Below are 23,579 nucleotides of genomic sequence, written 5' to 3'. Positions count from 1 at the left end.
AAAGAAAATGTCTATTAAAACAACTCCTACACTCCAGTGTACTGCACACTTGCTGTGTGACAAGCATCTTGCCCAATATTTGCATTTATGTTATCATATTGAATTCCGAAGGTTCTATGGTATCACCCTATATACAAATAACTACATTAATAATGCAAAGAATTTTACATTTGGAAAGAACTCTTAGACATCTTTTGGCCCAGTGTCCTATACAACACAGAAATTCCTTTTACCATCCCTGACAGTCGTGCAACCTCTACTGGAATACCTCACTGTCTCTTGTGGCAGTCTCTTGCATTATGGGTTGTTTCTAACCTAGTAGAGTGTTGTGTATTTTATAAATGATTTAGGAAACGAAGTTAGATCCTCATACCAAAACCAGCAGGTGCTTTTCCGCTTTCTGTTCTAGAGTTAACAAATTAAGACGCTAGCAGCATGGCAGTTCTTACCCTGGATCTTCTTGTTCAGAGAACAAAGAAGTTTTGACTGGGAAATCTTCTTTTTATAAACTGTTATGCTGAGACAATATATGTTTCTGGGGAGGAGCTGAGGTCCTCAGCCAAGTTCAAAACCATTTGGACCCTGGTGGATATTGAAGCAAAATTGGGCCTTTTGGGGTTCAAGTTCGTTTATTATTGGCAAAACACAACTTCCTGTTTTTCAGAAGAAGTTTTTTTTAAAGACTCATAAAAAAGGTTCCTGAGGCTTCTTGGACATCAAATGACTCTTACAAAACAATATTTTGATGAGTTAAGTGTAAATGAATCAGAAACATGTGGATTAAATTTCCCTTAAAATACACAGGGGCTTTGAAATTAAGAGAAAAAATGTTTGGCAAAACATGGTCTGACTTTTACCGAACCCAAAAACTTTGAATTAGATTTGGAGACAATGGACCAACCCAGTTTTCAAGCACATTGGCTTTCACTGGGAATGACCAAGGATTCTAAAACATCATCCTCCCTTTCCTTTCCTAGTCTCTCAGCTTCACTGGAGACATTTCTAGAACAGTGACTATGTTTTATCTGGAAGTCAAGATATACCTCCCTATACCCTCCACCTCTTACACCCAGGATATTTCAGTTCCAGCCTCCTTTCCCTGACTCACTTCCTCCTCTTCCCGTGGCAACACAAAGAGGAAAGATGTCAGGCAGCAAAAAAACAGCCAGAAAGATGAACTCCAGATTCACAGATTCTCTGCTGGTGAAAAAGTCTCACCATGAGTGAGACATGGAGCAAGATAGATGTTCTACCAGAGGAAAAGGGCATTCACTGAAAGAGCCAAAAGCCACCTGGACTTGATGACATCAAAAGGTCAGCAATTGCTTGCAGGCCATGCCTTCAGACCCTGTTTTCAGATACTCCTCCAAGATTATTTTTCTATGGGCAGAGAAAATACATTCTTCAGGAATCTGGATTCTCAGAGTACTTTCAGGTTGGTGCTGCACTCCCCAGCCAAGAATGTGGCTTCGTAGCCAAGAGGCCTCTGTATAATGTCCTTGCCCATCAGCCAAGCAGGGAAAGGAATGGCTGAGGCAGTCTTCAATGCCAGTTCCTACCTGGGGAGGTGCCAGGAGTTTTGTGAGAGTCTCTGCATGACGGTCTCTGGGCTGGCTTTCGGTACTGGTCTGTCTCCCCCCACGGGAACTATGTAAATGGAAATCAGACCATTACCAAGCAGCTTGAAAAGACACTTTCCCTGCAGCAATGCTGTGATTTCAGGTCTCCCCCCAACCCACCACTTCTCCACATCCCACCCTTCTCTGCGGTCTCTGAGGGCTCATTCTGCCCCAGCTTTGCAGAGGAGAAACTCATAAGTACAAGCATGCGGCTATCTCCTCCTCCACTGCTGGCCTTTGAGAAGGTTGTTTGATGGTGGTTAGCTAAAGGGCTTACTGCAGCCTGGTAAAATTAGTATCCATCCATGCCCACTTTTGCTCACACTCTGAGCCCAGAGTACCTGTAGATAATGGGGTCTTCTTCAATGTTGCACACGGCTAAGCTAAGCTTAAAGCCCACCAATGGAGTATAGTCAATGATAGTAAACGCTGACACAGGCTAGCTGCATCTTTGTTCAGGTCTCTGGTGATACAAGTCTGCTCAAATAAATGGGCATTCTCTTCTGGCCTAACTTATTCGGCTCCAAAAGCTAGTTCACATGCTTCAGGGTATTGAGAAGAAGGACTGGAGGAGGAGGGACCAGATAGAAGAGTCATTTAATAATTTTTCGGAATATAAATGCAGGCATCTGGAGAACTTTGAACACAATAATGTGCCCTCCTACAGATGCAAGAAAAATCATCTGACACAACCAGCAGATATACTTTGGGAATTCTTCTCATAACCTTAATGGATTGCTCTAGGCAAGTGGTTCCCAAACCCATCTCATCTGCCAGATATCCCAGAAAGATGTGTTTAAAAATACAGATTGCCAGGGCCCAATTCCAAATGGATTGAATCAAAATCTCCAAGGGATGAGCCCTGGAAATGGTATTATTTTAAAAAATGAACAAACAACCCAAGTTATCATATTGACCTGCCCTTATTCACTCAACTCTTAATTAGCACCTTTAGAGGCAGAGATGAGTGACCCAGAGGCTGAGGGGTGCTGTGTCTGCAAGGAATGTTGCTTTCCTCTGGGCAAAGTTGACTTGGAGTTTCTCTGAACTCCTCCTTTGAAGGCAGGACCGGGTCATTTTTTGTTTCCTCTCATTAACCCATCCAGATGGGGCCCTATGGGACCCCTTAGAAACAAAGTCTTTTTTCCTATGAGAGAGAAGGCAATCATTATAGTTTTGTTGATACATGCCGAAAGGCTCTTGCATGTAGGCATATAGGTCTTCCAGGCTTCTGAACATTCTGTGCTGGTTTAAAAGGATTCCAAAAATAGTCTTAGTAATATTCCAAAAATAGTTTTAATAATCTGTAGTAGGTAAAACAAAGCAGAAATCAAAAGGATTGATAAATTTGACCATGTAAAAGTTTTTGACTTTTATTACATCAGAATACAGCATAAATAAACTGAATTGGTCAAAGGAAACTGGGGGAAATTGTGCAACATACATGCAGACAAAGGATCACTATCTTCAATAAATAAATAGTTTTTATAAATCAATAGAAAAATGGGTAAAGACATGAATAATCAGTTTACAAAAGAAGAAATGAAATGGCAAACAAGCAAATGAAAAAATGCACCTCAATATGAATTTTTTCAAAATACAAATTAATACAACATTGAAATGCCATTAGCACCTCTCAGGTTAAGAAAGATATTTTAAAAGGTTAATGTCCAGTGTTCTTAAGGGTATGAGGAAACAGGTGCTGTTATACATAGCTGATCAGAGCAAATTAGTACAAGCTTTCTAGAGAGTTAATATCAATATTATCAAAATGTGTGTATCAGTCAAGATAGGAGAGGTTATGCTGTGATAACAAAGAAGCTCCAGATCTCCATGGCTTTCAATAAGAAAATGTATTTCTTGTTGACACTCCACATCTGTTATGGCTCTGCAGTAGCTGTACTCAACATCCTCTTCATTCCAGGATGCAGATCACTAGAGCACCCTCTTCTGGCAGAGGGAGAAGAGAGGTGACAAAACCTGAGCTGCCTCTTAAAGCTTCTGCCCAGAGGTTTTAACATGCCCACCCACAATTCACTGGCAAAAGCCAATCGTGCGATCACAGAAGGTTTCAACAGAGCCAGGACGTAGTCTTTCCACAGCCAGGGGCAGCACTGGGAATGAACTGGAAGATTTGGTGAGGAATCATGCCATGTGCATGTGTTCCCTTTGACCTGATGTTTCCAACTTCCGGGACTTTATTCATCAGAAATAATCGTGATGTACAAAAAGTTTAGGTACAATGTGAAGTCCATCACATAATTTATACTGGCAAAAAAAACTGAAAACAACCTAAGTTCCCAAAAGAAAGGGGTTAGTTAAATAAATTATGTTACATTTCTGATTGAAGAATTTAGCATTCTTCTACAAGTAGAAGAATATATAATAACATGGGAACATGTCTAAGATGTTCATGAACTGAAAAAACTGTGTGAACAGTGTGTAAGTATCTAAAAACTGAGTAATATATATGTACATGTCAAAATACTTGATAAATATTTGTCAAATTAATAAACTAAAAAATACTGGAAGGATGTCTACCAAAATATTATCATATCTGAAGATACTAGGATTATGGGAATTTTATTTTTCTTCTTTGTGTTTCTCTATATTTTTCCTTTTTTTCCTGCAATCAGCATGTTTTACTTCCATACTCAGGAAAAAGATATTTTGTTTTCTAAAAATCATTTCAATACATTTAAACAAAAACAAAAGGAGTGTGATGGGAAGTGGGTATCTTCTTTGCAGGAAACCACAAAAACAGGGTCTTCCTGTCATTGAAGGTCTAGAGTGGCCAAGAACCATAAAATAAGTGCCCTTTCCTGAGGTAATCCTGTTTCATGCAGTCTATAAATTATGCAGAAGCATCTAACTGACCACTTTGTTTCCATCTTTCCCTTCTCTCTCGGTCTGGATCTCAGCCACAACTATGTTCGAGGGTCCATTACACTTTTTATCATCAACCTGCACCGATCAAGAAAGAAAATTAAACTGGCTGGAACTCTCAGGGACAAGCTCGTGCACCAGTATCTGCTGCAGCCCTATGGACAGGAGGGCCTGAAGTCCAAGTAAGTGCCGACCTGGAAACAGCTCAGGAGCAAGTGCAGCAGGAGCCGGCAGGGAGGGAGCTGGAGTTGCCCCCTGCTGAAGGCACCAAGGTTACTGCTGATTCACTCGGGGCCTCAGTGGGATGGAGTCAGGGCCTGCTCCCTGTCTCTAGGCTTAGATTCCTCAACTGTAAAGTCAAATGGCGGACAAAATATTTCTCAACAAGAGCACTCTTGGTATCTGGGCAAGACAATTCTTCATTATGCAGGTTGATCACATTTCAGGCTATTTAGCACCCTTGATCCCGGCCCACTGAGTGCCAATAGCACCCCCCTAGTCACATGACAACCAAAAACACTGGTAGTTGAGAACCATGTCCCTTCCAGCTGTAATTCTATAATTCTATAACTCTCTGTCATCATTCACAAACCTCGTGGGGCTTAGAGGAAGGAACACTGGATAAAGTGTCAAAAGTTCAGAGATCAAGAGTCAGTTCTGCCCCTAGCTTTATAACTTTGGGCACATCGCCTCTCTGGATCTCAGTTTCCATACTTGAATATTAGGAGAGAAATTATATTCTGGGGGCTCTGAATATATAATCTGAAATTATATTCTGTAGTCCCTTCAAACTCTATAAATATATGATTCTGTGATACTCTCCACCTCCCTCAGTCTCTACTAGAGACTATTGACAACACTGGCCTCTACCAACAGCAAGCAGCTCTAGGCCATGGTGTGAAGGGCCTAGTCAAGGGCAAGTCCACTCCAGCTTCTGAGCAAGGCCTCCCAGGATATGGTATGGACTGGGAACATTCCCATTCCATCTTTAATGTTTACCAAGTTTACCAAAGCCATAAACTTGGAGCAGGTGGCTTGCACTCCCACAGCTGCCCACAACTATTTGCGCTATAATTGTTCGCTATTTCACTGCAACCTTGGTGGCTTGCATTTGGCTTCCAACTGTATGTACAATGGGAGCAAAACACAATCTGGGAAGTCACTTATTGCATCTCTTTAGCCCACCCACATCTGTATCTTCAGTCTTGGTTCACATACTAGCTCTTTTTTTCTGGCTACATGTACATTGCTTCTACTTTTCTTTCCTCTCGGTTTTACCTATATCGGCAGAACTCTCTGGAGTATTTTATCCCCTCTCTCTCCACTTCCCAGTAGTTCATGACTGGTGTGCTGAATTCCTGGTTTTCATCTTAGGCAGGAGACTAGGTTTTGGCTCACTAAATAATCATATGACCCAGGCAAATCCTTTAATCCTAATCCCTAGGCCTCAGTTTCTTCAACTGCAAAATTCGAGAGTTGCTATATCTTTGGTAATCTATAGCTCTTCCACCTCTAAAATTATCACGCTGGGTCTGATTTTCTGAGGAACATGAATATGTTTAGGTCTCCCATTGTCATTCAGTAACGACCTGCAAAATCATTTCTGGCAAAGGGGCTGACTCCTCAGCAGTGATTGTAACAGCTCAGGGTCCTCTGGAGCCAAAAAGATAAGGATCTGAGCCTGCCCAGTGTCAGGAAGACCACATGTAGTGCGTAGAAGGAACTGGCTAAATGCCTTAGTCTAACAGGCCGAGGGGTCAGTCTCTGCTCTGCCACTGCTGGCTCTGTGTCCTTAGGCAAGTTGCATAATCTCTATGAGCCTCAGTTTCCTCGTCTGTAAAACCTCTCATGTGGAGAGAAGTAAATGAAGTAACCTGTATAAAGTTGCTGACACATAATACTCACTGCCTTCCTTTTTCTCAACTCAGAACTCTAGCCAGTTGGGGAAGAAGAGGAGAACGATGGCTCCTCTAAGACTTTTCTTCAAAAGCAGAGTCTTCTCATATTTTTAAGATAATGTGTTGATAAGACATTTGTTAAGATTATGGTAAAAAGACATAGGAATGGCATAAATGCAAAACCATGAAACATGAGGAGATGGTAGTCACAGGGTGGCAGCATTTTATGAGCCTGTTTCCCCACCAACCAAAGGCAAAAGCCTCAACCCTATTTACCCATCTTTACGCCCCTTCCTCCAGGATTACTCCCCTGACCACACCTTGGCCTCTGTCCTTAAGAGTGACTGAAGTGACTCTCACTGGCCACCAATATGTTGTATGTTCCACTTATGCTGTCTTGTACCTTGCCTTGTCACCATATTGGTGAGGAGTTGTGTTATGGCTTTGCTGAGAATGTTGGAGAGAGATAAGGAAAAAGAATTTCATTCCACAGGGGTCCTGAAGAGGGATTTGGTAGCATCCGCTGAGATCAAATAACAATGTCATGCGATTGGAAGAAGAGGGTGCTGGAATCAGAAGGCCTGGATATGGGGCCAGCCCCGTGGCCGAGTGGTTAAGTTCACATGCTCCACTTCGGTGGCCCAGGGTTTTGCTGGCTCGGATCCTGGGCGCGGACGTGGCACTACTCATCAGGCCACGCTGAGGTGGCATCCCACATGCCTCGTCTAGAAGGACCCACAACTAAAATATATAACTGTGTATTGGGAGGGTTTGGGGAGAAAAAGCAGAAAAAGAAAAAGAAGATTGGCAACAGTTGTTAGCTCAGGTGCCAGTCTTTAAAAAAAAAAAAAAGGAAGGCCTGGAAAGGAATCCAGTTGCTTCCATTTTATCTGTGTGACAAACCTCAGCTCCCTTACCTGTCAGGTTGGGTTATTGTGAGAAGCAAATTAGAGCATATGGGTAAAGTGAGGCCTTCTACAAATGTAAGTGTCATATTCCTGTGCATACACATACATACTTACATAAGTATAAATACAGGCACACACATGTGATTTTGTATATATTGTATTAAAGAGGGTTTTGGACTGCAAGTCAACAGAGCTGGATTCCAGCCCTAATCCTGCTACTACTTCACTGTGGAACTTTGGGCCCTTCACTTACTTCTCTGAGCCTGTTCCTCTCCTATAAACTACTGCTAACTTAACACCTCCCCCATCCTAGACCTCGGTGGCTCTGAGCCTGTGCTGTGCCATCTTGGGCTATAAGCTGCTGGGCAGGGACTGTCATATACACATTCAGTGCCACATCCAGCACTCTGCTCAGTGACTACTAATAAGAGCAAGAGCCCTCAGGGTTCTGGGGTGGGCGTCTCTCAGGAAGGGTGTGGTTTCGGTGCAGGGGACTCTATGGGAAAGGATGAAAGGAAATGCTAGGAAGTGATTTCAGCCGTTGGTGTCTCCTTCTTCCTTTTATAAGCCTCTGGGGCCAGATTCTGTGTTCTGTGTCTGCTAATTCCTTGCTGCAGCCTGAAGCCGTATAAGCTCAGCAGAGGATGAAAAGCTCTGGGAGCAGGGGAACCTGTGATTGCTTCTGTCTGGAGGAACCAGGAAGAGGATATAGAGCAAATCAGTGCACCATTCAAGCCACCAGTTGGGCATCTGGGCCTGGAGTTTCAGGATTAGGGAGATGCCAGCAAACTTTTTTGACTGGCAGAGAACATGGGGTAATTCTCATCTCTTAGAATTGTCCTCAGGGCTGGAAATATTTGAATCTCTGAAAGAGTCTCTCCATGTGAACTCAGGGTTCAGGTATATCAGGTATTGCACAGGAAGTACTCTTGGTTCCACTAATCAGGCATTGTCCAGGCATCCAGGTCCACATGAAGGTTCCTGTTTCTCATCTCAGTGAGTGAACCAATCATAAGACTCACCACTCAAGTCTCAGCTCTTTATATAATAACACAGTTCTCATTCTAAGAACTAGACAAAAGGCGGGCACCCTAGACCCTCTAGGATAGGAGTACGGAGCTTTTTATTCTACTGCAAAGTGTACAATAGAAGGGCATTCTGTGTCTGGAATACCTGTTCTTCAAGGATGGCTGAAGGAAATTGGGAGATTTAATTCATAGAAGAAAATTAAAGAGAGTCACAAGGACTTTCTTCAGATAGTCAAAGGACTGCTAAGTGAAAGAAAACAGACTTGACCCAGAATCCTGTAAAATGACAGAAAATCAGGGAGTGCAATTTAGAAGAGAAGCATTTCACCACAAAACAAGCTCATTTCCCAAAGACTTGCCTGATCTGATGGAGGACAGAATAGGCTTTCTCAGGAGGTAGCCTATTAATCAGAGTGAGCACCATGGCAGTCTGCAAGGTGCTGTAAGATTCCTCACTCAGTGGGAGGTTGAGGTGAAAGACTACTGCTCCCCATCAGACTCTAAAATTCCATTATGGTCTTCCATTCCCAGCCCCCCAACACACACACACTTCACTTTTGGAGACTGTTGTCTGTATGGTCACCAGCAAAATAGCTTCTTCAAGCCATTAAAAGGCCACACAAGGAGACTGTGCTACAAGAGGGAGTGGTGGGATTATTGGGCTATTTTTTCTCCAGAAAATCTCCAACTGCAGGTGCCTCCTCTGTCATGCTCCCTGGTTTCTCACCTTTCTGGGAGGAAGACTAAGCCTTCACACCCAAGACAATAACAGTTCTCCTTTTGGATAGGTCACAGGAAAAGAGCACTACCATGCTCAAAGGAAGAATCTGCCCAATGCCTCATGTGATCACAAATCAGGAAACACTGTCCTCTCGGAAATCAATTCCACCCAAGATTCAGTGTCTTTCAATAAACAGAGAAGCAACATGAAGTTGAGCCAAACAAGTCAACTCAAAAACAGGAGGACTCACTTTTTGGTGGAAAAGTTAAACCAAGAGCAGGTGTTTGGTCAGATCCCAGCGTCTCCCTTATGTGTCTTGTTAAATTCCATTTGGAGGGAAAACTGCCAAAAGTTAGAAGAGAAGGAGACAACTTTCATTGGCTGTTCTATTCTGACACACGACCTGAGGGAATCAGCAGATGCTGAGAATCCCGAGGTGGAATGACATTTTGAGGTGATGTGGTTCATTCTCCTGCCCTCAGACAGTTTGTGGCTAGGACATCTGGACTAGAAACTGTTCTACGTTTGAAGACCTCTGGGGAAGGAGTGCCCACAATTTCAATCCTGTGTGAACACTTACTTTTATAAGAATGCTGGGGCCTGCTGTACCTGTGGCTAGGACTTTACAAATAGTAAAAAGCTTTAATAGCCATTATCTCATTTAACCTTCAGAACAGCACCATGAAGCAAGTAGAACAATTCTTGCTCGCCTCCCTCCCATTTTAGAGTTGGAGAAACTGAGTCTTATAGCATTAAGTGGCTTATCCAAGAGTCACACAACTATTAAGTGATAGAGCTAGAAAGTACCTAGCATCCAGCTCGCCTGACTCCGAATCCAGTGCACTTTCTCCAAAACTGTGCTACTCTAAGAGTCCAGTACTATAAAATTATAATGACATATTGACAAATATACAGTATGGCGAACTGAACTCTGTCATGATACTGTCTGGGTTCTTTTCATCTTAGGCTCTTCACATAATGAATATATTTGGAGAGTATTACATTACTGAGCAATGTTCTCCCCTTTAGGCTAACTCATCCCAGTACCATTCACTTTTCTTTGCAGTTCCTAATTTCTGATCCTTCTTAAAAGTTCTCTGAGTGGCTTCTAAGATTCTGTTTCCCAGTCACAGAATTTTAGTAAAAGCAAATTTTTATCTCAGCAAAATTGGAGAATTCCCTTCTGTGCTCTTCTCAACAAGGGGATTATTAAATACCCGGAGTGACTGTAAATTGGTTTAAGTTCTCTAAAAATCAATGACGACATGTATATGCTGACCTCACACACACAGACACTGCCAGCCCCCCTACACCCAGTGGAGCCCACCCTCAGAGGTGTAGCTCTGAGGGAAAGATGCTGGCAGGCAAGGCTTCCCAGGGAAACTGGAAAGCATGTATCTTTACCCATTCATCAGATTTTATTGAGATCCTACTTTGTGTCAGACATAACTTGCTCCTCTTCAGCAATCTAACTTGCAGTGGCAATTAATCTGACTAAAATTTCCAATGAATTGTGGACCCATAACTATAAGAACTCAGGAATCCCAAGTAGACAAATTAGGAAAAAAGTCTGAATATAAAGTTTAATGTGAATGCTTCAGATCAGCGAGTCTCTTGATCGGCCTAATGCCAGGCCACATCATCACCTGGCCTTCAAGAGCTATTGAATGTGGGATGTTTGTGGGGGAGCGGGGAAGGGATTGTGAGGTCTCTGCCCTCAGAGAGTTCATCTTTATTATAAGAAACAAACAACTAACAGGAAGCAGCCTGTGGGTGGTGCCTTGAGAGAGGTGCAGAGTATTTCTGCTTTGGGGCTAATAGGTTCCATATTGAATGTTTAGATTTCATATCTGTATGAGCCTCTCCTTCAGCTGCCATGATTTTAGTTGAAAGAATCTCAAGGCTCCTATGAACCAAGAATCTTATTGCCTATTCTGTGAAGAAAGGTGAACATCTTTTTTTTTTTCCTTTTCTACATACTGCTTATTTTTTCCATCTCTCTGGGATATAGCTTTTGCTTTGATTTTACCCTCATTAAATCCTATATCAAAGAAAAACATTGGCATCTAACTGCATGCCTTTAGAGAGGTGTCATTTGATGTTAGCCAAACAGAATGGTTCTGAAAATACTCAAGTAACTCCCAGGTGCTAAGACTTTAAAAATATCTTCACGTCCCTGTTGGAACTTCATGTCCATATTCAGAGCTTGCCTTGCATGAAGAGTCCTGAGGGCTGAACTGGCCACCACCTGACCCCCACAATCTCTCTCTAATGGTAACTGGAAGCACCACATTTATTTTGGGGCATGGACAGATCTGGCAAAAGGAGCTTTGGGAAAAACCTTAACCCTAAGAATTCTATACCCAGACTTCTCGCTCACACACTCAGAAACAAAACCTGAAGATCTGTTTTCTGGGACCAAAGGGCCATTCCTCCTTTTATCTCAGCAGTCTCAAGACATCTAAGTGTTTAAGGTCTGTACTACTGACATTAGTTGTACCTGGAGTTTTTGAACTCTGGTTGACCAGATGTACTCCCTGCAGGTTTCCATTATCTTCACTTGTCTGGTATCATTTAAATTAGTTTCTTCTAAAATAAACCACTCCATGAAAATTCTGCACTTACTAAAAGATGACTTTATACAGGAAAAATTTGGAAGTACTCTTAGAGATCAAGAAGTTTCTTCTATAAGATCCCTGAAAGAAAGCCTGTCAGCTTCTGTGTGATGAGACTGTTCATCTCATGAGTTGGCCCACTCTAGGACCAGACAGCTCCGATTGTAGGAAAGATCCTCCTTATATGTGGCCAAAGGGCATTTTCTTCCCATTTCTACCCTTGGTTTAGAAAAGTTAAGCAGAGTAGATCTATACCTTCTTTATAACAATTTTTCCATATGTCTCCCCTTGGAGTCCGAGTCTCCCAGCTGAATGCTCTCAGCTCCTTCAGCCATTCGTCAAATGGCCTGCTTTCCAGATTGCTCACTATCCTGCTCACCTTGGAGTCCACTGAGTTGAGAACCTTGTCTCATATGGTTAACTGTTCAGCTTTCTTACCTCAGACAAGCTTAGTTGTAGAGGTCTGAAAAGGAGTGGGAAGAGTGAGCATTTTGTTATTACAATTTACCTCACCAACACAGAGCAGTAATATTTTTGTCTTTGTCAACTTCATAATGAAAAATAGTATTATTATTTTAATTTGTATTCTTTGAGTATTAGTGAGGTGAAAATTGTTCATGTCTATTAGTATTGCATTGCTTTCATGAATTTTCTATGTCTTTTGCTTATTTTTCTATTGGGCTGTTATCTGTTTTATTAGTGACTTGTAAATTTGTTCTAATATAAGGCAATTTCCCCTTTGCTGCCTATCATATGTGTTGAAATATTTTCTCCAGTATTTTACTTGCTATTTTCTAACTATTTCATTTTTAGGTTGTTATCTTGACATATGGAAGTGTTCTCTTTTTATATAGTTAAATCTATCTATCTTTTGCTTTGTGGTTTCTTCTATTCCACTTATATCTATGTGTATTTATGTTCCTGAAACCAGATAAATATGTTCTACTAGTTCCTTTATTTGTTTCATTTTTTGTATTTCTTTAATGCATTGGAATTTGTTTTGATGTACTAGAAGAGGTAAAGAACATCCGTAGTGCTGTTCAAGCTGAGAGCATGTGAGGAAACCTGTTAACCCATGCAAGGCTTCAGGTGCTGGTTTAAGTTGTCAGAAAAAGAGCGTCCTTTCTTACAAAGCAAGCATTAGGACGGAGACCTCTTTTACCTGGAGGAAAAGGCCCTGCTGGTACAGATGCAACCACATCATCTGCAGCTCTTTTGAAAGGCCACTCAGAGCCCCTCAGGAGGAAAGATAAGCCCCAGAGGCAGGGAGCACTGAGTGGCAAGAAAGGTGCATGGGTTTGGGCGGGATTGGCGGGGTCGGGAAGATGTATGAGCTGGCTGAGTGAGCAGGGAGGTGGTGCTTAACTCTAGCCAGCAACGTTCAAGTTAGTGTTCCAGTTCAGAAAGTCTGAAATAGACACCATAAAAGTAGAAATATAAATATATATGGGTATATTTACTTTTAAAAATACTTATACTTAAGGCTCTGAGTCAGTCTGTAGAAAAAATAAATAGAAGTGAGCCTTACAAATCTGTACTTAATGTAAACTTACTCACTGAAACTTAGAGGAGTTTGTGTTCTTTTAACCCTTGTGCTCATTGAAGGTGTTTTGTGGCTCATAAAGAGGCAGTAGCTATAACCAATATATATAGTGTTAACTAAGGAGATAATTATACACTTATTTGGAAAATATAATGAGGGTACTGACCAATAAATTGAGTTCCTCTTTAGTTCCTCTTGCGTGAAGAGAGCCTGAACCACTCTTTGGCTGTAGGGAGCTCTCTGTTGCACAGCCCAGGACCCAAGAGAAATCTAAATGACTTTATAGAACTCGCCCTTCAAGAAAAGCACAAAGGTTTTCTTTTCAGTGTTTAAAAATGCAGAGTTCGTTATTTATGCAAATGCTTCATCTGATTCAGTTCTTAGTTCATCCTGTAAAGTGCCACACCCACACTTCCCTGGGCCATATTGAGGAGCATGTTCATCTCACCAGAGTACACACGACAGTGAAAAATACTAAATGAAGCAGTTCTGTCGAAATAGCAGAAATGCTCACTTCAGACTATACAACAAAAAACTTGACTTCAAAGGTTCCCATCTTCCTTCTAGGTTAAAAAATGTGGCCTCCTGACATGGTACTCCAAAAGAATAAGAAAAGCTGTTTTTATTCCAAATAAATTCAGAATGTAATGGTAAGAAAGCTCTTTGATCCCCCCTCCCCCCAGCTGCAAACATCCCCACTCTTTCTTCAACTCTGGTGCTCAACCGTGGCTGGACTTTGAATCATCAGGGAACTTTAAAAACCCAGTTGCCCAAGCTGCACCTCACACCAATTAAACCAAAATCTCTGGGCTGGGACCCAGGCACCAGTATTTTTTAAAGCTCCCCAAGTGATTCAAATATGTGGCCAAGGTTGAGAATCACTGTCCCTCTAGAAAATGCTGGAACAAGATCCCAGCTGATTTGCATCTTTGATTTCACCCAGATTCTTTTCTTCACTCAGGCACTAAGCCATTTTGCCAAAGGTGTGAACATGCCATGAGCCCCTGGGAGTTCTCTATGGCTAAGTGGAAGGATGTGTACGGCTCCCAAAGGTTTTATTGTTTGTTTTGTTTTAACTCCCAGATTAGTAATGTACAGATCACTGTGCAGATTAGAGGATTATAAAATGCTTTTATATTTTACAGTGACTTGACATCTTAAACCACGATGTTTAGGAATCCAGGGTTTTCACTGTTATTTTCATTTGTTCTCTGCTCCAGAATACATTTTCTTCCAGGTCATTCCCAGCAGCTGGAATCTCTCTGTATAGCTGTCCATAAAGGCTGTGGTCTCCTCTCCCATCTTCACTCACTAGGGGACCCTCGTTGCAGGCAGAGATCTGATCCATTCTGTTCCAGACGACCCAGATGAAAGACTGGAAAATGAGCACTTTAGGGTAAAGCTAACATGTTTCCAAGCAGTTGATTCTAAACTGAGGGGCAGGGAAGCAGAATATGTAGGTAGTTCTGGTGGACTGAGAAGAAATGGCCCTTGTCTTCTCCTTTCTCCACACCCTCCCAAGGCTGTGGTTTGGGTGATGCACAAACGTAAGCCCCCAAGAAACTGAAAAACCCTAATCCAACTTGTCCCTATAGCAGGGCCTGGGTCCTGAATCAGTATTTCTTTGGCTGCCAAGCACCAGGAGCCCTCAACAGGATGTGGTTCCTTCCAGACAAAGAGCTGGAGCACAAACTGTTGACCGACTGCCAAACACCAGCAACCACTTGGCGGACGACCTCTTCCCTGCTCACCTTCACAGGAATGACTCAGGGTCACCGTACTCTTTGCACTTTGACATCTGTGGACGCTGGGTCATCTTATTTTTCCCTTGAGGGTACACTGGTGCACCTGATATTATAAGAAACATTGTCAAAATCTGATAAAACTGAGATATTTGTCCCTTTGATTTAATATATTTGAATAGATATCCAGGGAGCCGTGACCTTATAGTAATGGAACTAAATTTGGGCATGGCTTATGGACTCTATCTCATACTCTTACATATGGAAAACCTTTCTGTGCACGTGTGTGTGCACACACACACCTGCCCTCTTACCTGACTCTCTTTGTCTCACCAGCAGATGCCTGGAAAGGGGATGCTTCTGATCCCACACTGCCCCTTCCAGCTCCACACAATTAGGGCTGGTAAAACCTAGTCCCTCCCCGCAGAGGATGTTTTAACTCTAAGACAACACAGACCGCAAGAGGGTGAATATAAGAGAGTGGGAGTGTAGGGAAGGGAGAGAGGAATTCTGACCTGGAAATCCTCTGAGCTGAGAGCCATGGAACAGGAGCTGGAAGGATAAGCCATATGTCTAGGAAATGCTGGAGGGAAGGCGATTCCAAGTAATAAGGATGAGCTTACTAAAAGTTTAGAAATACAAAATTTCAAGGGTCATTTTGTTTGGGGATGTGGCACATTATCTCACATGACTGGAATATACGATGCTTTATGGGGTGAGAGAAAAGACCACAAAAATATATTAGGGCCAGAATGCAGAAGGCCTCAAAATCCAGGCTGATTTTCCTTTTGTCCCTCTCTTAGTGTAATGTGTTAATTATCGTGTGTCTGACCACATATTTGCATGTTTCCGTGTTTTCTATCTTAGCCAGTAAGGACTACGTCTGTTATAACTGAATTTTTACAACACAAAGAACAGTAGAAGTAAGAGTAATGCCCCTCACACACCACTGGTGAATGCTGGTGATCATGGCACCGATTCTTACAATGGGAAGGGAACAGAGTTAACCACATATTAAAGGCTCCATGGTTTTCACAGCTGGTTCCTGTTGTGTGCTGTGGTTTAAGTGTGATATGTCTATGACTTGGAGTTTTGAGATGGTCACAGAGTCAAATGTTCTTCCCAAACTGCCCCCAGATGATTCCCTCACCTGCTGGGAGTTCAGAATATCAGTATAAATCCAGCTTCCTCAGCTGTGCTCTCATATTGTCTGCAAAGGGTGCTCAGTTACTTTAAACCATTAGAAGCACATGGTGGGATCCTATTATAGCCTGGACCTTTATTACACAGACTTGGATAGAACACAGATCAAATCATGACCCCCAAACCTAACTGCAAACAGGAAAAGCCTATATCCCTAACAACTTGCCTATAATAATCCCCGAGCTCTGCTTGCATAAAGGAGTCCTAGTGTTCTCTCTGTTCAATGATACAAAGCTAGATGGAAATTCCTCATTGTTTCTATCTGCCTTCATGGAGTAGGACGAAGGGCAAACGATCTTGTCAGCCTCCAATTGTCTCAGTGGGCAGGAACTTCATATAAGATGGGGGCTTTGGGTTATGGGGAACAGGAGGCTTTCATCTCCATTTTTTCTTTCTCTTACAGCCTCCTCACTTTAACAATAGAGAAAGCAATTGGAGTGTCCAACCAGGCACGTGAGAACTCCTAGAGAGGTTGATTGAGTGGAACTCGACAAGTATTAATTTGAACTGTATCACAGGCAAGAAGGCACTGCACCAGGTGCTATTGAAAATTATCTGCAGAGAATGCACCTCTCTTCCCGCTGGGACTCTCAGATAAGGCCCTGGTGGAGGGGGCCACAGCCGAAGGGGCCTGGAAGGAAGAGTAGGCTTTTTGACAGCTTGTACCAGATTCCAGGTAGAAAAAAGGTACATGGGAGAAAAGCTTCAGGGCACACTTGGGAAGAAGTAATCCTCCCCATGACCCCTGAGGAGTAGGAGCGCCTCTGAGAGGGTCCTGAGCATCCTACAGCCTTTGCTCCAGCTAGGCATGTAGGACCAGGCGACAGTGGCCTGCGGTGGCCACTCCTGAGCAGCCCTCCACAGTAGGATAACAATCACTCATGGCCATTTCAAAGGAACTTCCTTTCTAAGCTCCCCCAGATGCACAGCCTCTCCCGGAGCAGACAAGAGGAGCCAGGCCTTTCTGTCCTCAAACCCGGTCGGGCTCCCTCCCGGCTCTAACCTGCCCGTGACCTGGAGAAGGGCAGGGCAGCTGCGCATACCAGCTTCCTAACTCAGCGAGGGGCCTCGAAGGGGCTAGCTCCAGCCTCGGGGGCCCTTAAAGCGCACACAGGTGCGCGGCCAGCCGGGAGGGCGGGGGCGCTGGGGACCGGGCCCAGGAGAGCTGGGCGCCGAGTCGCGCGGGCGCCGCCAGCCTCGCACCTGCGTGGACCCCCCTCCCCGCACGCTGGTCGGGGAGCCCGCAGCCCCGGCAGGAATCGCAGCACGGCTTCGCACATTTCCTTAATATTAGCCACATTCAAGTGGGCCCCCTGCCAAGTGGACCGCAACGAAGTTTTTGTTGGGATTTGATTGATTCCGTGGTTTGCTCCTCGGGAAGGCCAAGTGCAGGGCACATCTCCCAGCCTTACCGGGAGTGGAGTGCGAACTCGGGGCCAGACGCGCGCGCGCTTGGGTTCCTGGGAGCCACCGCCAAGCCCGACTCTCCGGCACTGTTGTGTAGAACAAGACTGACCTCTAGTGGCGTCTGGGGAAGCACCCTGGAGCCAGAGTCAGAAGAGTGGGTGTGCAGTGATTGAGGAGCCTCCCGCTGCCCCTACACACGCACACCCGGATTCCTGTACATTGCCCTTCCTCTCCCTCCTCCTTCCCTCTCACCTGCCCCCTACTCCTCCTTTCCCTCCCTCCCTCTGTCTCAACATTTAACAATCCAGAAACCAAGACCAGAGCCGACTAGTGACATATCTGGGCCTGCACATGGCAGGCTCAGAGTCTGGACTAAAACTCAGGTCTCTGGTCTTCCAGTCCAGTGTCTTTTCTTTCTAGATTGCAGTCCGTCTACCCACATATTTATATTCACTCCTTCTTTTATTGAGCACCTACCGTGTGAGTGGTGGACAGGAGAAGACAGGATGAATAAGGCAGACACATCGTCTTCCTGTCCAGTGGACAGACTGACAGGCACTCAGCAATCCCAATACCTGTGATGAGTACAGAGGCCTGAGAAGTCCTGGGTGATATTGGAGCGCTTTGGAGGGCCACCTGACCTGAAGGACAGCTGGGAGTTAGCCGGGAAAAGGAAGCTGGAAGGGGGGAGGGAGTATGGAGAATGTTCCAGGCAGAGGGACAACATGTACAAAAGCCCTGAGATGAGAGAGATCATGACTAGAGAAATTGCAGCACAGAATGAAAGGAGGGTGGTGGGGAGCTGGAATGGACAGGAGCTCGAGTGAGCCTCTAAGGGGCAGGCGAAGTAGGTAAATGGACTCAATTATAGGGTCTTGTAAGGACTTTGGAGAATGTTCTAAGATCAGCAGGGAGCTACTGAACATTTAGACAGGTTAATGTCATGATCAGATTTCTCTTTGTGCGGGATCACTCTGAATTTGGCATTAAACTCTGTCTCAGCCTAGCTGTTAGGCTGTGGGCAACCTGCCTGAAAAATGTTGAAGCCAGAAGGAATCATATGGTTCATCTAGTCTGTCTTACAGATGGAGAAACCCAAGCTCAGAAAAGGTAATTCACTTTCTCAAAGTGGCTGAGGTGGAACTAGTTATCTCCAAGTCCCTTCAGCTTCCACTCAAGGCCCCAGATATGCCAGCCAGAACCAGACACCAGCTCCCAAAGCTGCTCCCGATAAGACATAGGCTTCCCCTGCGTCTGCCTCCACAGAAGTCCACCCAGGGCCAGACCAGAGTCCAGCAAATTACCTTCAAGACTGGCGAAGCGTGTCCTCACTAGACCTGCTTCCCTGAAACCTCAGGACAGTTGAAAGCTTGCTTCAATATCCATGGCTAGCAAGAAGTAGGATAAGACATAAAGACCAGAGACTGTAAACAGGTGGGGCAGGGGAAGGAGGGCAACCCTGCCAAGGGGCTCCCACTGAGACCCGGGTAGCGGAGGGCTTGACTCCAAATTGAGACAGTGAATCCCATTTCAAATAGCATGCCAAATAAAGAAAACAAGTTTAGGAATTGCAAAGTACCTCAGACTTTATAAAAACAGATAGTGATAAAATGCAGTTGTCCTAATATTTGGGTAATTTAAATGCCCTCAGCAGCAAGGGAATTAAGAGAAATAGTTCAACATAGGCTGGATCATTTAGCATTTGGTTTGAAAAGTCATGGGCCAATAAGAAGGTCCCAGAATAGGATGAGAATATGATAAGAAAGGTTTTCAAAGAGAGAAACACAATCCTGGTGAGTGCCATCTGGAAATGGAGAACAACATGAAATTGTAGAAAGAGGTGTCAGAAGGCCTGAATTTGAGACCTAGTTTAGCCACCTATTAGTTATGACCTTAACCTCTCTGACCTCGTCTCAATAGTACAATTACAATAATAATAATAATAATAATATTTGCCCTGTGTACCTCACAGGGCTCTTTAGCAATCACAAGAAACGCCAGATAGGACTATGGTGAAGGGCAGCAGTGCAGATCTCAGCTCTACCACTTACTGGCTGTGCAACTTGGGTGAGTTTTAGACCCCTCTAACCTCTGATTTCCTCATCTGTAATATAGGAAGGCTAACACCTGCCTCAGGTGGGAGCTGTAAGGACTAAACGCAATAGTCAAAGTAAATCATAGCATGGTGCCTTTTGCATAGACAGTGCTCAATAATCAGTGATTTTTATCATTAACATGATTATGTTTGCAAACTTACAAATTGTTCAATGCATAAAAATGAAAGATTATTGTAATATTTAACATGATATCATGTCACTGGGTAACAGGATAAATGTTAAAAGAAAAATGTAAGCAGGAAAAATAGAATGGAGATGGTAAAGCACACAGTCTATCTTTATAATGAAGAGACTTTGTAGGTAAGGGTGTATGAGGACTCAAGTTCTCAAGAAATTAACTCCTGTTGGCTTGGCTAAGAGATGGTCATATAGATCTTTTTTAAGGATGAAAAACACTAGCAGTGATCAATGGCCTCGTGTCAGGTTGGGATAAGGTATCTAGTGAGTGACTGTGAGGATCAGCGATAATTCAGGTCTTATCTAACATCTCCAGAGCCACTGAGAGCAAGAGTAATTGGTACGTTAATGAAATCTGTAAAGACACTCAGCAAGCCTCCAGGGAGCCTCTTTAGAGCTGGAGAAACTCAACCCAGGAAGACAGGAAATAATGCAAAAGAGCCTCAAAAGTCCATTCACTTATTCAGAAAAATATTTTGTCCCCACTCTGTGCCAAACATCTCGTTAAGCACTGAGGATTTAGGGACAAAAGACATGATCCGTTTTGCACCAAGCTCACAGTCCAGTGAGAGATAGAGCGAGTAAATCACTGCAATTTGGTGAAGTGGCTATAGGGATGGTTTGGGTACAAGAGAGCACAGAGGTGGGGCTCCTAACCCAGGGGTCAGAGAAGGTTCCCCAGAGGGAGCCACACCTGAGCAGGCTCTGCAAGGACACAAGGCAGTTAGCCCGGCAGAAGAGAAGGAGTGGCTGTGCTCTAAGTGGAGGAAGCATCATATGCAGCGACCCAGAGTTTGAACTGCAAGTTATTTAATTTGATCACACTGGGGCAAGGGTGCTGGTCCCCTCAAGTACGAGGGTTCCTTTGTAATGTCAACAAATATCACGGCCCTCTCACATTATAGTAATTGTCCTTTTAAAATCTCCTACTTGAAAAAAAGTACATGATGCCCCCGTCCTCCCAAAAAATCTATTAGGAATTTTATAAGTTCTAAATCAATTTATGTCTTATTAATCCCTATTGTGTCTACTGGCATTTACATTTGAAAAATATTTACTATACTTTTAAATGAACCTGTGTATTTTGTTCCCAACAGTATCTACTTAAATTTTCATTTGAGAAATATTTGCCTCATCTATGTGCAAGACTTACTAGTTTTTCATTGTAAAACAAGCTTTGTTCATGCATATATTGATGAAATCCTTACAATAACTGCTGATTCATGCCACCACCACCACCCCCCACCCAGGGCTGTGAGCCGCACTTGGTTAGCACTGGAGTAAGGGGTACTGGCAGGATCTGAGACTGGAGAGGTAGTTGGAGCTGGGCTTCATTGTCTGTATGAAAGAGGAGGGGCTGAAGAGTGTTGGGGAGTTTGAAGCAGTGACAGCAACAGACGCTCAGTCAGCAATGTGGGTGGCAGGGTCAGGGAGGGTGGTCCGAAAGAAAACAATTGCAGTGAATGGAGAGAAAGGAGCAGATTTCAAAAATATTAAAAGGTAGAATTGAATGGACTGCGTGACCCCAGACATGGGAACTGGGGGAGAGGTCTCAGATGACTCCCAGCTTTCTGGCTTAGGTAATCGGATAGATGGTGGATAAAAAGGCAAAGAACAGGACGGGGTTTGAGTAGAAGATTTTGACTTTGGACATTGTGACTTTGAAGTTCCTGCAGGATGGCCAAGTGGAGATACACAAGGTAGAAGGATCCAGGACAGAGAGACAGGTTTTGGAAGCATGGACAGGTGGATAGTAATCAAAGTCCTGGGCGGGGGTAACAGCACCCAGGAGGAGCCTGCAGTGTGGGAGAGAAGAGGCCCAAGGACAAAGCACCGGGACCCCAGCATCTGAGAGGCAGGATGAAGGGAAAGTCCCCCTAAAATGGAAACAACATGCAGAAATGAAGGAGGAAAACCAAAAGGGAGACAGAGAAAGACAGAGACAGAGAGCTACCGTGGGAGCCAAAGGACCAGAGGGCTTCAAGAAAGGAGCCATGAAAGTCAGTGACACAGAGCAGTCAAGTACAAATACCAAAACTTTATCTACCCATAACGACAGTGGAAAGAATCACAACAAAACACCATCTCCCACTTGTATGGCTCATTGTGCTTTCAAAGCACTTTCACACCGTTTATTTCATTTCATTCACACTATGGCCTATCTAGCATTCTTACAGATGCAAAAACTGTAGGCAGTGAGGTTAAGAGATTGCCAGAGCCATCTAGCAAGTTGGTGGCTGGGCTCCTGAAATTAGAGATCATTCCAGAGTTTGGACCATGCTGCTGGTTTCTCCTACACCTGAGTTAGCTTTTTAAACAACCAATAATGAAATCAGAGTGGGGCCTGTTCCAGAACAACTACTCATTATTAGTATGGAAATTAAAAGCCTTGCCTTTCACACTTTGTTTTGCACTTCCCAGACCCCAAGATGTCAGGGTCATCTGAATAAAAAGGCATTACCTAATTCCTCTGGGGTAGAGAGGGCTTTAGGGGTGTGTAGGGGGTGGGGCTCATACCTAATTCTGTATGTAAGAGGGACCATTGAAGGTTTTCAAGTAGAGAAGTGATATAAATTTGAGCGTGCTTTGGAAAGATTAATTAGTGTTATTGAACTTGTATTTGACAGTGCATACGTCTGGTTTTTGGATATTCACACCACCTGAAACAAAATAATGAAAATACATTATGAAGACCTGTCTGGGCTTTTTTTTTTTTTTTTCGGAACTGAGCTGCCTCTCCCCACCCTGCCTCCCGCTCCAATGAGTAGGCTGCCTTCACCAGAGGAGGTTGCTTGAATTTGGAGGAAAAGCTCCTTCGATATTTGATGAGGTCAACACTGATCTTCAGATCTCCATTCTCCCACCCTACACCTTCCAGAAGCAGGCCTGGCTGTCCATATAGGAATCCCCTGCTCGCTCATCCATTCCTCAGTCATCCCAACACAAGGAGGGGGGCTGCCCCTCTGGCTTGTCAGATCTGGACCAGGCCCAAACCTGTCCATGTCGGGCCAGGCCTGAAGCTGCTTGTCTGATTAGCTCTCCACTGGGAGCAATTTAGGACATGGTTCTCTGGGAACTGACTGCTCTATTGGGCATGGGTCTGATTATCTCTCTCTAAACCTGTCTATCATTCACAGCACAGAGGGAACACTAAATAAAGACCTCTATATCAATTTCTAACATTTTATTCTCTTTACAGCTCAAATAATGTCACTACAATGTTATCACATTGGAGGTTGGGCAAGGCCCAGAAACAGTCATCACTACGCAATGTTGATTTTCTGATGGTGACTCACAGTCTTGTTTCCAGCTGGTGGCCTGGTTCTGGCCTTTTCTACTGACCCATAAAGCTGAGCTTCAACATGGGTACATGGCTGTATGATCCTTCACCAGTATGGAGCAGCTGGGAGGTTGTCTAGATTCTGTACCACAGGCCAAGGACGAGCAATGATCTGTTTCCCTTTTCCCTTAAGTGTGCTTCGTATGTGGCCACTTCTCAGGGTTGGAGATGGCTAGTACACAGGACAAAGAAAATCAAGCAAGATAGGTGAATTGTGGGGCTGGCCCAGTGGCACAGCGCTTAAGTTTGCATGCTGAGCTTTGGCAGCCCGGGGTTTGCTGGTTCGGATCCTGGGCGAGGACCTACCCACTGCTTATCAAGCCATACTGTGGCAGGCATCCCACGTATAAAATAGAGGAAGATGGGCACAGATGT

General features: G+C 43.9%; 1 protein-coding gene across 1 annotated transcript in view; it reads left to right on the top strand.

Annotated features, from left to right (window-relative positions):
- The window catches only part of HPSE2 (heparanase 2 (inactive)), a 603,312-nt gene that overhangs the window by 575,931 nt on the left and 3,802 nt on the right, over positions 1-23,579 (top strand). The window contains exon 11 of the mRNA XM_046654138.1: positions 4,541-4,687. Within this exon, the coding sequence (XP_046510094.1) occupies positions 4,541-4,687 (147 nt within the window). The remainder of the gene's footprint in view (positions 1-4,540; positions 4,688-23,579) is intronic.

Source organism: Equus quagga, chromosome 2 (genome assembly GCF_021613505.1).
Source record: "Equus quagga isolate Etosha38 chromosome 2, UCLA_HA_Equagga_1.0, whole genome shotgun sequence".
Classification (NCBI taxonomy): domain Eukaryota; kingdom Metazoa; phylum Chordata; class Mammalia; order Perissodactyla; family Equidae; genus Equus; species Equus quagga.
The sequence above is the reverse complement of the archived record's forward strand: the minus strand, read 5'-3'. Positions and strand labels throughout refer to the sequence as shown.